At 45.6% G+C, this 14,514-nt stretch overlaps 1 protein-coding gene across 6 annotated transcripts in view; it reads left to right on the top strand.

Moving 5' to 3' along the window:
• Positions 1 to 14,514, top strand: part of GLIS3 (GLIS family zinc finger 3) — a 171,597-nt gene that overhangs the window by 143,532 nt on the left and 13,551 nt on the right. For all 6 annotated transcript variants that reach the window (XM_083419662.1, XM_083419661.1, XM_083419665.1 and 3 more), the window contains one exon: positions 6,069 to 6,253. In XM_083419662.1, the coding sequence (XP_083275788.1) occupies positions 6,069 to 6,253 (185 nt within the window). The remainder of the gene's footprint in view (positions 1 to 6,068; positions 6,254 to 14,514) is intronic.

Below are 14,514 nucleotides of genomic sequence, written 5' to 3'. Positions count from 1 at the left end.
CTGCTTCATCCTATCTTGGAAAGCTTATCCAGATGATCAGGGCAGCCTGTGTCCCTACCCCATTTTACCTTTCGTGGGATAATCCTGCAAGTCCCGGTTCAGTGGACCCACACATAATGGAGGGAAGTGGCTTTGCTTTGTTGGTGGTGGTGCAGTTCTGCTGCTGTTCTCTTTCTTAAAAAAGGTTGATAGAACTATGTTTGCATTAGGATACCTGCAGAAGTCGTTTGCACAGCAGCTAAAATAGGCTAGTCTCAAAGCAAAGTCTGGATAGCAGGTTCAACTAAAACCCAGTTAAAGGGAGACATTTTTTTAAGCTGTAACACTTGACTCTGGTTGAGTGCAGGGGATGCCAATGCAGTTCCCTCCAGTTATCTGACGACAGCTCATAAAGAAATCAGCCCTGGAAGGATTGGTCTGGAACAACTATTGACCAATAAGCCCTTTGCGGGAGGCGGGGTGGAGATGGTGGACAGGGTTGTGCAGGGTAGCTGTCAGCATTCTTGGATCTTATGAAGTATGTAGATCTATTCCAATCTAGGTTCTGGCCTGGCCATGGGACTGAGTTGCCCTTGATCACCCTGATGGGTGACCTTGACAGAGAGATGGACAAGGCAAGAGTGACCTTGCTTCTTGATCTCTCTGCAGCTTTGGAGATAGTTTTGACCACGGTATCCGAGAGGACTGTGTTTCCATGATTCCAGTCCTACCTCTGTGACCAAGATCAAAGAGTGCATTGGAAGAGTGCTTTTTGGCCCCTGGCAGTTATGCAATTTTTATTCCCAATACTATTTGATATCTATATGAAGTTGCTGGGATCAGTCATTAGGAGTTTGGGGACCAAGGTATCTTCAGTATGCTGATGACGGTCATTTCCATTTTTCTGTAACATCTCCATCAGAAAAGGCCATGCAGGCCTTGGACATAGTGGTGGGATGGATGAGAGAAAATAAGCTGAGCTGAAATCCTGGCAAGACATTTAGCCGCACTCCTACATCCATCCATAGCAATGGTTTCAATTATTTAATGTTTACAAAGGAAAATGAAGGGGGAAAATAGTAGACAATGAACTGAGAAGTAGATGAGGGATTACTGGAATATGGAGCTGATGCAAAATCAGAGAAATATATAAGAAAAAGACTCTGAGGAAACAGGAGAAAATTATCCGGGTGACGGTACATCAGGAGGAATATGTCTAAACATAAGTATGGAGTATTATTTATAGCTCCTTTTTATTTTGATGACATCAATCCTAGAAGAGGAGCACTAATTAGTGCCCATTCTCAGGTTGTGTAGAGAAGGGTAGTTGGATGGCAGAAGCCTTTCAGAGTACAAATCACAGGAAAATTAAATGACTTGTTATAGGAAAATCTACACTCAACATCTTATTGCAATGTGGTTTTAGGGTCAGCATAGCAATTTCCTCTCATGTCTGGGAGGCAGTGAAGGGACGGTGTCTCTTTTTTCTATTTATTGAGGAATTGTCTCTCAGCTAAAATGGCAGACACTGAGGAAACGGGAATCAATAAATCAAAGCTTGGGCCTGGGTGAAACCAAGCTATCATAACGAAATGTTTTCCTAAACCCATTTTTTAATGTCACAATTCTCTAAAGAGAGAAGGAAATACCAGCAGTTTTATGTTCCAGTATTCATTTTATGGTATGTATAACTGCTTGTTCTAATATAGGTTCAACTGTCAAGAAAATGAGGCTCTTTGCTCTTGCTTCTTTCCCTTGGAGATTTTGTGTTTACAAAAGCAAAACTGCACAAATCCCTGATCCTAATATTTCCGCATATAGCTCATCTGTAAGCAAGTTAGTATGAAATTTGCTTTCCTTGCCTTTGACTCTGAACTGAGCTTGAGGACCAAACTACATGTTACTCAGGAGATTCCATGACTAGATCTCCTAAACGTCGCTCCTGTTAGCGTCAGAGACGTTACTGTTTGTAATGAAAAGTAGCCATGGGAGAGAGCCAGTTTGATCAGGCTGGAAGGACTGAAGAGGAAGTGGTTTTATTCATTTGTAATTTGTACTTGATTTATTTCACACAGTTCTGTTCTGCAGTTTCACTGAATAGATGCTGATGGCAGCTTGCAGTATAATTAGCCCTCAGGTCTAAAAAGGCGAGTCAGCCCTGAGTTAAAGGGATTGTTGTTGTTATTTATCTATTAATGGCACCTCAAGGCGACATACAGGATACCTGGGGATGCTACCACACCAATACCAAGCAGTTTTCCTGGTAAAAAGGTGCCTGTCTCTGGATGTTGACTGCCCTGACAGGGTGAAAAATAGTTTTAATTTTATTATCATAGGGCAGCAGCCAGAAGAGGACATCTTTTATCTGGAAAGGGTAGAGGAAAGGGTTAAGAACAACTCACCACCACCCCTGCCACTGTTTTTCAGAGAGAGAGAGAGAGAGAGAGAGAGAGAGAGAGAGAGAACAGAAATATTATGATCTCCTAACTGGCTCTCAAAGGCATTACCTTCTGTGAAGACAAGAATCTAAAGGGAGAGATGCTTTTTATCTATGGGAGCATCGCTATGATTGCCCAACTAGGATGCTCAGAGAAGACAAAATCCTTCTCCAGTAGCACAAGGAAAGAAAACCGAGTGGGTGGTGATCAACCTTCGAAACACCAAGTATAGTTCTTGTAGCTCCAGTACACTCTCCAGAAATGTCTGAGCAGGCAGTTAAGGCTTCCAGGAAGAGAAGCACAATCTGAAGAGCAGAAGCTGAGGCAGAGACAGGAGTCTCGGCAGGCTTTCCATCATAGCAGTAAGTAAGCAAATCTTCCTTTGAGGCACAGAAGGAAACTCTTCCCAGGGGCCCATAAACCAGCCTCTTCTTGCCTACAAGTACAATGAGGGACGGTCACATTTTCTTGTGCTTGTAAAATAAAGAGTTGCTTCTATAGGACTTCAGCAGAGCACTCTTTTGAAATGGTTTTCTTCAGGCAAGTAAAGTGCTGGGAAGAATGATATAAAGCTCAAGTGGATAGGCAGTTAAAGAAAACCAACTATTCTGTGCATTGTTCTGGATCTCTGGTAGTAACATTTATGCACCAGAGTGTGCCATCATTGCAATAGGGAGATAATCTGACATGTCCTTGCCACTCAGAGACAAGAAGTCCATCTGGCTGAAGAAGCCTGCTTTCATTGTGTGAAAATCAGGGCTGGGAAACCTTTGATGTTTTTGGACTCCAGTTCCAATTCTCCCGAACCATTGGCCTTATTGGCTTCGGCTGATGGGAGTTGGAGTTTAATTGCATCTCAAGAGCCATGGCTTCCCCAATCTGGGTGGTGGGTTAGATGCAAATATGAAACACCCGCACAAGCTTCTGGGAGCTCCAATGAACCACACACTTCTGCTTTTGAGATTAAAAGCCCCTTGACTACCTCATTGTCACAGAAGCAGCTACTTATTCCAAATAAAGCTTGACATTTTTTCCTTCAAAATTCACCTCCAGACTATTTCACATACTTCAAAAGTTATCCAAGCAGATGCTGACATGAGAATGATTTGCTTTGTGATGTCTCACACAACTTCAAAACTTAACATGAGACTCAAAGCTCAGATTCCCAGTTGGACAATCATAGCGGAGGGAAGGGGGGGACAAAAGTGCTGCAGTGAGAAGATGGGTGGTACAGAACAGGCTGGCGACTTAGGCATCACCAGAAAAGAGGACAAAGATGGAAACATATTTGCTCATGCTAATTTATATGTATAGGTGCACATTTAGAAATAGTTGTTGTTGTTTAGTCGTTTAGTCGTGTCCGACTCTTCGTGACCCCCTGGACCAGAGCACGCCAGGCACTCCTGTCTTCCAGGGCCTCCCCCAGTTTGGTCAGACTCATGCTGGTGGCTTCCAGAAAATTGTCCAACCATCTCGTCCTCTGTCATCCCCTTCTCCTTCTGCCCTCCAGCTTTCCAGGGAGTTTTCTCTTCTCATGAGGTGGCCAAAGTATTGGAGCCTCAGCTTCAGGATCTGTCCTTCCAGTGAGTACTCAGGGCTGATTTCCTTCAGAACGGATAGGTTTGATCTTCTTGCAGTCCGTGGGACTCTCAAGAGTCTCCTCCAGCACCATATTTCAAAAGCATCAATTCTTCGGCGATCAGCCTTCTTTATGGTCCAGCTCTCACTTCCATACATCACTACTGGGAAAATCATAGCTTTAATTATACGGACCTTTGTAGAAATAGTTACTTCCATTTAAATAGAAATATAGTACATCTCACATAGTGGGGAGGACAGCATACCTGCTCAGTCTGTTCTCCATGGGCAACTTGAAGGCTCCTGCTTTCCCTAATTATGTTTTTTTTTTCTTCTCCTCATTCTGGACTTGGAGCAAACAGCCCTTCAGATAGGGACTCCATCAAACAGAGGAGTGTCCTATATGCACTATAGGTCCCTAGTGTACAAGGGTGTCCCTCATTTCATATGTGAAATGTTGGACATGCTCAATGATTCTGCCTTACAGCACAATCCTAAGCCTACTTACGCAGAAGTAGGTTGAATTCAATGGGACTTATGCCCAGCTAAGTGGGTTTAGGGATAGGAACCTTAGGCGTTATTGGGGGTGGGGGCTTTAATGAGGTTCCTTATTGCAGCCGCCCACAGCTGGCTGCATTGTTAACTGCAGAGTGAGGCTCTGGACAGGGGAGAAGAGGGCAATCGCTTTGTCTGAGCTGATCTTCCCCAGCCTTTGAAGACAGAATTCTCTCTCTGTCTCTCTCATAACCCAGCTTGTGATTGTCTGCTTGGACTGCATGGCATGGCCACAATTTCTGGTGGTGGTTTCCTGGTGGTTACAAGCTGGTATTGATTGTTGCATACACAAAATTTAATTTGCCGTTCCCCCAGTAACACGCTGTGATTTATTTGGGGACAAATCTGGATTGAAACACGGCCAAGTTTTTCTTTTGTGAGATGGCAGGCTGTATAAGTAGGTGCTATAGTCACCAACTTGAGTAAGCCAGGAATTCATGAAACGATTCATAAATCATTATAAAGACCACTAAAGTCTACTAAAAAGGAGACCTGTCTGGCTATACAAAACATTGTATTATCATTTGCAAGCTTTTCTTAGATGTTAAATCCAATCTGAAATCTTTAAAACTGTGCTTTCATGTAAAGGGTTCTAAAGGATTTGTCTCCCTTCTGCTCTGCTGTTGGCTGACAGTTAAAGCCATTTTTCATTGATTAGATTTCACAGGTGAATTTTGTATCAGCCCCTCCCCTGCACACACACCAGAGGATAACATCAAATCATTCTTTACACAAGAAAGGCATCCATCTGTGCATTGTTCCAGCTCCCTAGAAGCTAATCAATAATATTTCCCTGTAAATGCAAAAATTGTAAAAATGAATCCCAGAGTATTTTGGTCTGAACAACCGGTAAACCTACACTGTAATACTTCGAACTTCTGCAATGGGCCAGTGGCGTAGCGTGGGGGGTGCAGGGGGGCCAGCCGCACCGGGCGCAACATCTGGGGGGGGGCGCTCGCGCTCGCACTCACACTCGCAGCTCTCTGCCCCTACCTGGCTCACTCACTCTCTCTCACTGCAGTGCTGGCTGTGCGAATCCGATCCGAGCCGCCGGGTCGCCGCCCACTGTGGAGGGGGGGTGCCAGGCGTGCGGTGCGGTGCGGAGAGAGAGAGAGGGACTATCGGGTTAGGGGGCGCAAATTACTTGCCTTGCCCCGGGTGCTGACAACCCACGCTACACCACTGCAATGGGCAGTTTATGAATGGAGTCTGCAGTTCCAAGATGTCATGGCAGAGAGTTCCTCATCCTGAGAGCATCATATGAGCCTTCGAGGAGAAGGTGGGGGTTTGACTTTACTGAGATACGCTTACACCTTATCACTGCAGCAGCTGATGCCATATAACTTCCTAGCGGGTGGCACATTCTACAGTCTACATTATAGGTTTTGTTTCACGGTGCATACAAATAGTCGTTTTGCAGTCTATGGCACGGAACAAAATGTATCTAGAACTAAATTAATTTAACATTCCCTTTTGACCATCTATATTCCTGTGTCCCCGTTCCCCTTAATTCTTCAGATTTTCAGCTTCTGCTTCTTTTTCTCCGCATCATCTAAGCCCCAGGAGAATTTCTGCTCCTCCTCCTTTGATACAGAAAAGGACACCGCAGCCTTCCAGCATCCACCAACTTGGAGGAACCCATTTGAAGGCATATGAGCCGTCAGCAAACCTGTCGTTTCAGCCAAACAGCATCCAAATCCAAGGTAAGGCAGCAAACTGCTTCCATATTCCTCTGTATTCATGCTTAGGAGACAAACTGCCATGTTCCAAAGTGCTTAAGGTACTTGCCTCCATAGCCTCATCCATGAAGCTGAGGAGTGTAGGCTGGGCTTTTCAAGGAGCTGTCGTGACCCTTTGAGTATGTACTCCAAGTTTTTGAATATTTAGCAAAGCTGTTCTCCAGAAAGGAACAAAATTGGTATGGGCAAAGCATAAAGCATCCGCAGAGTCTCCCCTTTCATTTTTTTTAAAATAATTTTTTTATTGATTTTCACAAAATTATAAACAAAACAAACAAATAAACAAACAAATATGGATCATAACCTTATTAAAATTACACTTATTAATGTTGTTAAATGACTTCCTCGCTTCCCCTTGGTTGAATTTCCATGCACTTCCTTTAAACTGTTTTCCAAATCAAAGTTCTTATGAAATTTAACCAAAACATTAACATCCTTATATCTTTTAATTTTAAAATTAAACATATTGATTCATCACTTAACTTATATAAAATCCTAAGCCAATTAAATATCTGCAAGCTATTTCCAATTAATTTAATATTACATATTTAGCTAAATAATCATTAAATTTTGTCCATTCTTCCTGATACTCCTCCTCCTTCTGGTCGCGGACTCTTCCGGTTAGGTCGGCTAGCTCCGAAAAATCCATCATCTTCCCCTTTCATCTTTTAAAAGCAAAGGCCTGGAAACGATGCCTTATGAGGAATGGCTAAGGGAGCTGGGCATGTTTAGCCTGGAGAAGAGGAGGTTAAGGGGTGGGTGATATGATAGCCATGTTCAAATATATAAAAGGATGTCACATAGAGGAGGGAGAAAGGTTGTTTTCTGCTGCTCCAGAGAAGCGGACACGGAGCAATGGATCCAAACTACAAGAAAGAAGATTCCACCTAAACATTAGGAAGAAATTCCTGACAGTAAGAGCTGTTCGACAGTGGAATTTGCTGCCAAGGAGTGTGGTGGAGTCTCCTTCTTTGGAGGTCTTTAAGCAGAGGCTTGACAACCATATGTCAGGAGTGCTTTGATGGTGTTTCCTGCTTGGCAGGGGGTTGGACTTGATGGCCCTTGTGGTCTCTTCCAACTCTATGATTCTATGATTCTATACTTTACTCCCCACCCTGACTCAGAGCTGGGGCAAGAAGATGATCCTGCTTCTCAGGCCATCCTCAGCTCCCTCCCCTGCTCTTTTTTCTCCTTTTGTCATTGCATTAGCAATGACCCTGCTAGCTGGCCCTCTCCCCCTACTCCCTGCCTCAGAGTGAGGTACAGTAGTGCCTTGGTTGTCAAACGCCTTGGTACTCAGACGTTTTGGCTCCCAAACGCCGCAAACCCAGAAAGGAGTGTTCCGGTTTGTGACCGTTTTTTGGAAGCCGAACATCTGACGCGGCTTCCAATTGAGTGCAGGAAGCTCCTACAGCCAATCGGAAGCCGTGCCTTGGTTTTTGAACTGTTCCAGGAGTTGAACAGACTCCCGGAACAGATTAAGTTTGACAACCAAGGTACCACTATATTCTGGGCAAGGTGGCTGGGAGAGTACCTTGTAACTTGAAACAGAAGGCAACTTTTTAGGAGGATTTCTAGTTACCCCAAATGCCTCTCTCTGAGGAATATCCCTCCCTTGGCCCTTGGAGGAGGAGAGCCCCACAGGAGCCTCTCGCAGGCAGCAGCTAGAGGAGCACGGTGAGTTCAGTCACACGGGATGCTGCAGAAAGGGCCGCCACTGTGGAAAACAAATCAAAAAGCTAAAATTAATTACTTGACTTTGAAAGAATACAACTGATAAGATGGCTCTGAACCTGCTTTAAATCTTCATTTTATACTGCCTGTAAATCATAGAATCATAGATTTGGGAGGGACCCCAAGGGCCATCTAGTCCACCCCCTGCAATGCAGGAATTGCACACGTGGGAGTCCTTGCACTGGGTGTCCATTGTCAGGGCTCCTTAAGTGAATCCCACCTTTGGTTACTATTCTCTTCCCATTCCTTGGTCTGTTCCATTATGGAGTAAGTTCCTTTATTTTAATTTGGGTTTTTTACATGAGATGCTATCATCTTACCACTCATAGCAAGAGTTGCAAGCATCATGCTGCCTGCCCTGCCCTGACATTTTTGCTGTATAAATCACTCCCCTCCACTCAGCCTCTCTTTTTGGCACTTCAGTGAAGAGGAAACAATGAGCCCGAGTTTTTAGTTAAGCGTCTCAGTAACCTGCAAAGAATAAAAATCTGCTGTCCTGGGTCATGTTACTGCAACTCAGTAGAAGAATCCCATGGAGCTACTTCATCAGCCTGGTCTGTTTGGTATATATATCAGGTAGTGGGGAAAGCTTTGTTAGCCTTTGTCTCTTGCAATTCTTCTACTGCCTTCACATGATTTAAAGAGCTTCAGCTATTGCCATTGAACTCTCAGCTCAATCTGCTACCAAACAATACTGACATTTTTCTGTCTCAATATGTAGTCTTAAACTTGTCAGCTTAGTTTAAATTGGCTGTACCAATAAGAAAAAAGGTTTAGCGGCCAAGAAGACTTTTGAACAAATTGTAAATGGTTTCCTAAGCTGGAAATAAAAAAAACCCTGAGGATTTTAAAAGCTTAATGGAATCACTGGATGTTAGAACTTAAAAGAAGCGATGCTGCAGTCAAATACAGGCTAATATAACCTTTCTTACCAGTTACAGTGGGCTCCACTTTATAATGTACTTATTCAATGCTTGACAGCTGCTTACACAGAAAGGAAAGAATGGCCAACCCTACAAGCAATTCCTCTGATTTTCTTTTCTTTTCAAAAGTGTGTAGAGTTTGGGTCCAGGGCTGGCACAACATCAGAGTCTAGCGTGGGGCATTGCTGTTGCAGCCATGACCATCACTGCCAGATGCAATCTCTTTGCAGGGTGCAAAAACTGTTCTACCGCAAAGGACGAGACCCTTGAAGAAAGACAAACTCTAGGTTTTTGCTCAGGACACGTGCTTCCGTCTATGACTGAAAATAAAATTTTCTCTTTGGAGCCCTTCCGTAGTACAAATGCCTGGGGGAGATTCAGCTCAAATGAAAGAGGGAATGTTCCCCTCCATGAACCTGACACTTTTCTTCTGAAAAATAGGCTTCCGTCTATCTGGTAGCACTGGCCCAGAAATTAGCAAAAGATGCAAGCGCACATAGTATGGCTTTAGGACTGTATTCTAGGTACCCAGGAAGGGGCTTGAGGCCATCCCAGAGAAGGAAGGAATACAGCAGGGAGCAAACGTTGGGGGACAAACAGACAAAGGAGGCTGTGCAGCAATGCTTCTGTGTGTCTGGGGGAGGCGGGCACTGGAGAGGTAGAAGAGATAGAAGCTGAAAAGTTAGAGATGGGAATGATGGTATAACTTTCTGTCCTCATGTTCTATCCAAAAACACAGAGGGGAGCAATAAATGGATGGCTATCCTGACTCGGCCCCAGACACACTGATCAGATGTTTGGAAGCTGTGGCTGGATGGTTACGTGGGAGCCGGTTGAAGTTAAATCCTTCGAAGACAGAGGTCTTCTGGCTGGTTCGGGACGATATGGGATTGGGGGGGGCAACTCCCATCTCTTGCGGGGGCGCAATTAGTGCCAGCACCGTCCGTTAGGAGTTTGGGTGTAATCTTCGACACCTCCCTTTCCATGGAGGCGCAGATTGCAGCTATAACAAAGGCGGCATTTTTTCATCTCCACCAAGCTAAGCAGTTGGCTCCTTACCTCTCTCGCCCTGACCTAGCCACTGTGATCCACACGGCGGTCACCTCCAGACTGGATTATTGTAACTCGCTCTACGTGGGGCTGCCCTTGAGACTGACCCAGAAACTCCAGCCGGTGAAGAATGCCGCGGTGAGACTCCTTATGGGGTCCTCGCTGCAGGATCACATTCACCAAGTGCTATACCAGCTGCACTGCCTCCCGGTGGAGTACAGGATCAGGTTTAAGGTGCTGGTTTTAACCTTTAAAGCCCTATACGGCCTAGGACCCTCGTACCTATGGGACTGCCTCTCCTGGTATGTCCCACGGAGGACCTTATGGTCTTCAAACAAAAACATCTTGGAGGTCCCGGGCCACAGAGAAGTTAGGCTGGCCTCAACCAGAGCCAGGGCTTTTTTCGGCTGTGGCTCCAATCTGGTGGAACGCTCTGTCACAAGAGACTAGGGCCCTGCGGGACTTGACATCTTTCCACAGGACCTGCAAGACAGAGCTGTTCCACCAGGCCTTTGGCCAGGGCACAGCCTGACCCCCTCCTTTGGCAATCCTCACAGAACTCTAGCCCAATGGTTGCCATTAATCTGATTTGAACTGATTTTATAATGAACTGATTTTAGAATGTTGTATCATTTTACTGTTGTTAGCCGCTCTGAGACCGGCTTCGGCTGGGGAGGGCGGGATATAAATAAAATTTTATTATTATTATTATTAAAGATCCTTGGCTCAAGTGTAGATTAAAAAAGGAGTCAGTCAGAAAGAGCAAATTTCCTCAGCCATGATAAGGCTCACAGAGTGTTTGTTGTGGGGGAGGGGGTTCAGGCATGGACACCCATAATCCGTGGCTCCAGGAGTCAGTCAGACAAAGTTTATCCCAGCAGAAGAAGAAGAAGAAGAAGAGAAGAGTTTGGATTTGATATCCCGCTTTATCACTACCCGAAGGAGTCTCAAAGCGGCTAACATTCTCCTTTTCCCTTCCTCCCCCACAACAAACACTCTGTGAGGTGAGTGGAGCTGAGAGACTTCAGTTAAGTGTGACTAGCCCAAGGTCACCCAGCAGCTGCATGTGGAGGAGCTGAGACGCGAACCCAGTTCCCCAGATTACGAGTCCACCTCTCTTAACACCACACTGGCCCAGCACCACCTCTCCCAGGAATTATCCTGTTCATGGGATCTGGTGGACTCCTGGAGGTCAGCCAAGCAGAGTTTATATCCCAGCGAGGTGGCTCTCCTGAAACCACACCCAGTTCAGCTGTCAAAGACTTTTATATCATAAGAAAACAAAATAATACACAAGTCTGGGATGGACAATTTCCAGATGAACAAAGAGAAGGATGTGCACAGTTCATCATCATGCAGGATAAGGGCATCCATATGTATTGGTTGCAATGCAAGTGCCATCATAACTCTTTTACACCAAGAACCAGCAATACAATGTGGTCAGTAATGAGAATTAAGGCAGCCTCTTCTCAGTCACTGCAGTGCAAATTCCCCTTCTGCATCTACAATGGAGCAGTTCAGGTGACGCTGCAGCTCTAGTAATGAGGTAATTTCCACAATTCCAAAAGGCAGGAGAAGAGAGTAATATTTGTAAAGGTTGGGCAAGCTCATTTGTTCTTCTGCTCAGCAGTAGCAAAGGCCCAATATTTCCCAACTACCGTAAGCTCCATCTCTCACCTTTGGCCCTGTTCACCTGGTGTGGCATGATTATTTGCATTAGGATTCTCTCCTTCTTCATGGGCAGTATTTGCCCACAAAATTCCTTTTAGAAGTGTGAGTATGTCAGGAAAAAGAGATGATGTGCAAAATCAATCATTCTTCTGCTTTTTATTCAAACACTTGTGATTGAAAGCAGCTTTGCCCTATACATAAATTCTACAGAGAATCACATACTTGCAGAGCAATGTATATAGACTCGTTCCACCCAAGATTTAAGTAAACAAAAAGGCAATATCTCTAAAATAAATTTTAATATACCCTGATCATGCACCCAGATCAATGGGTGCATCAGTTTCCATTGTGTTTGGCTGACAACCAGAGCTATGCTTAATCAATGAAACCCTGATGTCTTTGCTTCTGTTTATCTACTATTTATGTGCCACTTTTTGACACAGAGTTGTCAAAGAGGTTGACACAACACAAGATGGCTTGCAAAAATAGACTCTCTCACCTTTCACCTGATATCTGCTCAGGTCTTAATGGACTTAGCAATGGGGCAGAGAGCAGCCGCTCCTTGAAGGCACCAGTCCCCATCACTGTGTCATTAATTTAAATATACACATCATATATTTATGCTTTTGAATTATGGTGCTGGAGGAGACTCTTGAGAGTCCCATGGACTGCAAGAAGATCAGACCTATCCATTCTGAAGGAAATCAGCCCTGAGTGCTCACTGGAAGGACAGATCATGAAGCTGAGGCTCCAATACTTTGGCCACCTCATGAGAAGAGAAGACTCCCTGGGAAAGACCCTGATGTTGGGAAAGATGGAGGGCACAAGGAGAAGGGGACGACAGAGGACGAGATGGTTGGACCGTGTTCTCGAAGCTACAAACATGAGTTTGACCAAACTGCGGGAGGCAGTAGAAGACAGGAGTGCCTGGAGTGCTCTGGTCCATGGGGTCACGAAGAGTCGGACACGACTGAACGACTAAACAACAACAACAATCATATATTTAAATAAATGATACACACACGTATGCTTACAGTACTGCTGGGCATGCTGAAATTACAATGGTGGTGAGACCACAGCCACCCACCATCATGATTTACTCAGAGCCTCAAATTTGCAAATGTCATGGGCCTATGTCCTGAGTCTTGTAGGAGCCTAGCAACAACCTGACACACAACAGCTAGCTCAAATCTTGAGATTTAAATAGGCCTAGGAGATGTTTCCTCCATGCTTCTGAACTTAGTTTGGAATCAAAGCAGGGCCCCCCAAAAAACAAGGGAGTGGTTCCCGCATACATGGCGGACTTCCTAGGTATGTAGAAGTGCAAAGGTTTGTGGATTAAAAGGAAAGGGAAATCTTAATCACCACCACCCCAAAAAGCCAAACAAAGACCTTTGATCTTCCAGACCAACCAGAAGTTGAGCAGACTACAGTGGTACCTCGGTTTACGAACTTAATCCGTTCCGGAAGTCCGTTCTCAACCAAAACCGTTCTTAATCCGTGGCACGCTTTCCCTAATGGGGCCTCCCACTGCCAGTGCCCTTCCATCATTCGGCTTCTATTCTTAGACCAAGGTCAAGTTCGCAAACCAGGACACTACTTCTGGTTTTGCAGAGTTCGTAAACAGGGCTGTTCTTAAACCAAGGTACCACTGTATATGAGTCTATCACAGGGGAGGGAATTGGATCTAGCTGGTGGGCAGTTCCTGATCTCCCCACCTCCCATCCCCACAAGATAAGTTTGACAGGAGGCCAAGACTGCCTCTCAGTCAATCACCTGATGACACAATGCCTGGAAGGAGAGAATGTGGGCCGGAGGAGAGGACTGGAGGGAGGGGAAGTGGAGAAAGCAGGGGAAGGATGGAGCAGTCAAACAGCTCTCTGATCAGCTCTAATGATCAGTTCAGACCTCTGACTGGAGTGATTTGTCCCTCTACCAAAGTCCCACTGGAGCGGGAGGAGATCTGCGGGGGAAAGAATGGCTCCGCCCACGTTTGGCTCTGGCTCCTCCCATTATCCACACACAGCCCTAACATATGCCTGAATGATTGTGGCCCTCAGTCAAATACAGTGGTACCCCGCAAGACGAATGCCTCAGAAGACGAAAAACTCGCTAGACGAAAGGGTTTTTCGTTTTCTGAGGTGATTCGGAAGACGGATTTTCCTAAGGGCTTGCTTCGCTAGACGAAACAGCCCTGCCTCTCCTGTCATGGCGACGGTCACTGTACGCACGCACGCTCACTTCCCCGCTCCTTCGGCTCCCTCCCACCTTCCTGCTGACGGCTCCTCCGGCTCCCTCCGACCTTCTGGCTGCCTCGCGCCGCTGCCCACCACCCTCGCACACTCCCCTCAGGAGCCGTTGCCGCCAGCAGCCAGCGTTGCAGCCGGAGTCGCACTCCTGAGCCCCGCCGCCCTCCAGCAGCCGCGTCGCACGGTGGCCACAAGGCGCGGGTGAGTCCGAGCTACCGGCTGCAGCAGCTGCCCTGCTTCTCCCCGCCCCTCCCCGCCGTTGTTAGTGTTAAAATGCAGTGGTGCTTTGTGAGACGAAAAAACTCGCTCAACGAAAGAACTCGCGGAACGAATTAATTTCGTCTTGCGAGGCACCACTGTGTATGTTCTCCACCCCTTGATTTATATGAATGTGCACATCATCTCTGTCTGTCCATATTCACCAGTTAACTTACACCGACTCATCTCTGTCTCTCTCCCACAAGTGTGTGTGTAGATAGATAGGAGCATGTGCGTGAAACAAAATACTTATTATTGCTTTCTATCTAGAAACCATTGATCTTTGGCTGTGGCACCTGAAAACACGCTTGAAAAGAAAATAAGCACTTTTTTTTTTTAC

Source organism: Podarcis tiliguerta (genome assembly GCF_965153285.1).
Source record: "Podarcis tiliguerta genome assembly, chromosome: 17".
NCBI lineage: Eukaryota > Metazoa > Chordata > Lepidosauria > Squamata > Lacertidae > Podarcis > Podarcis tiliguerta.
This window is presented reverse-complemented; position numbering and strand designations above follow the sequence as displayed.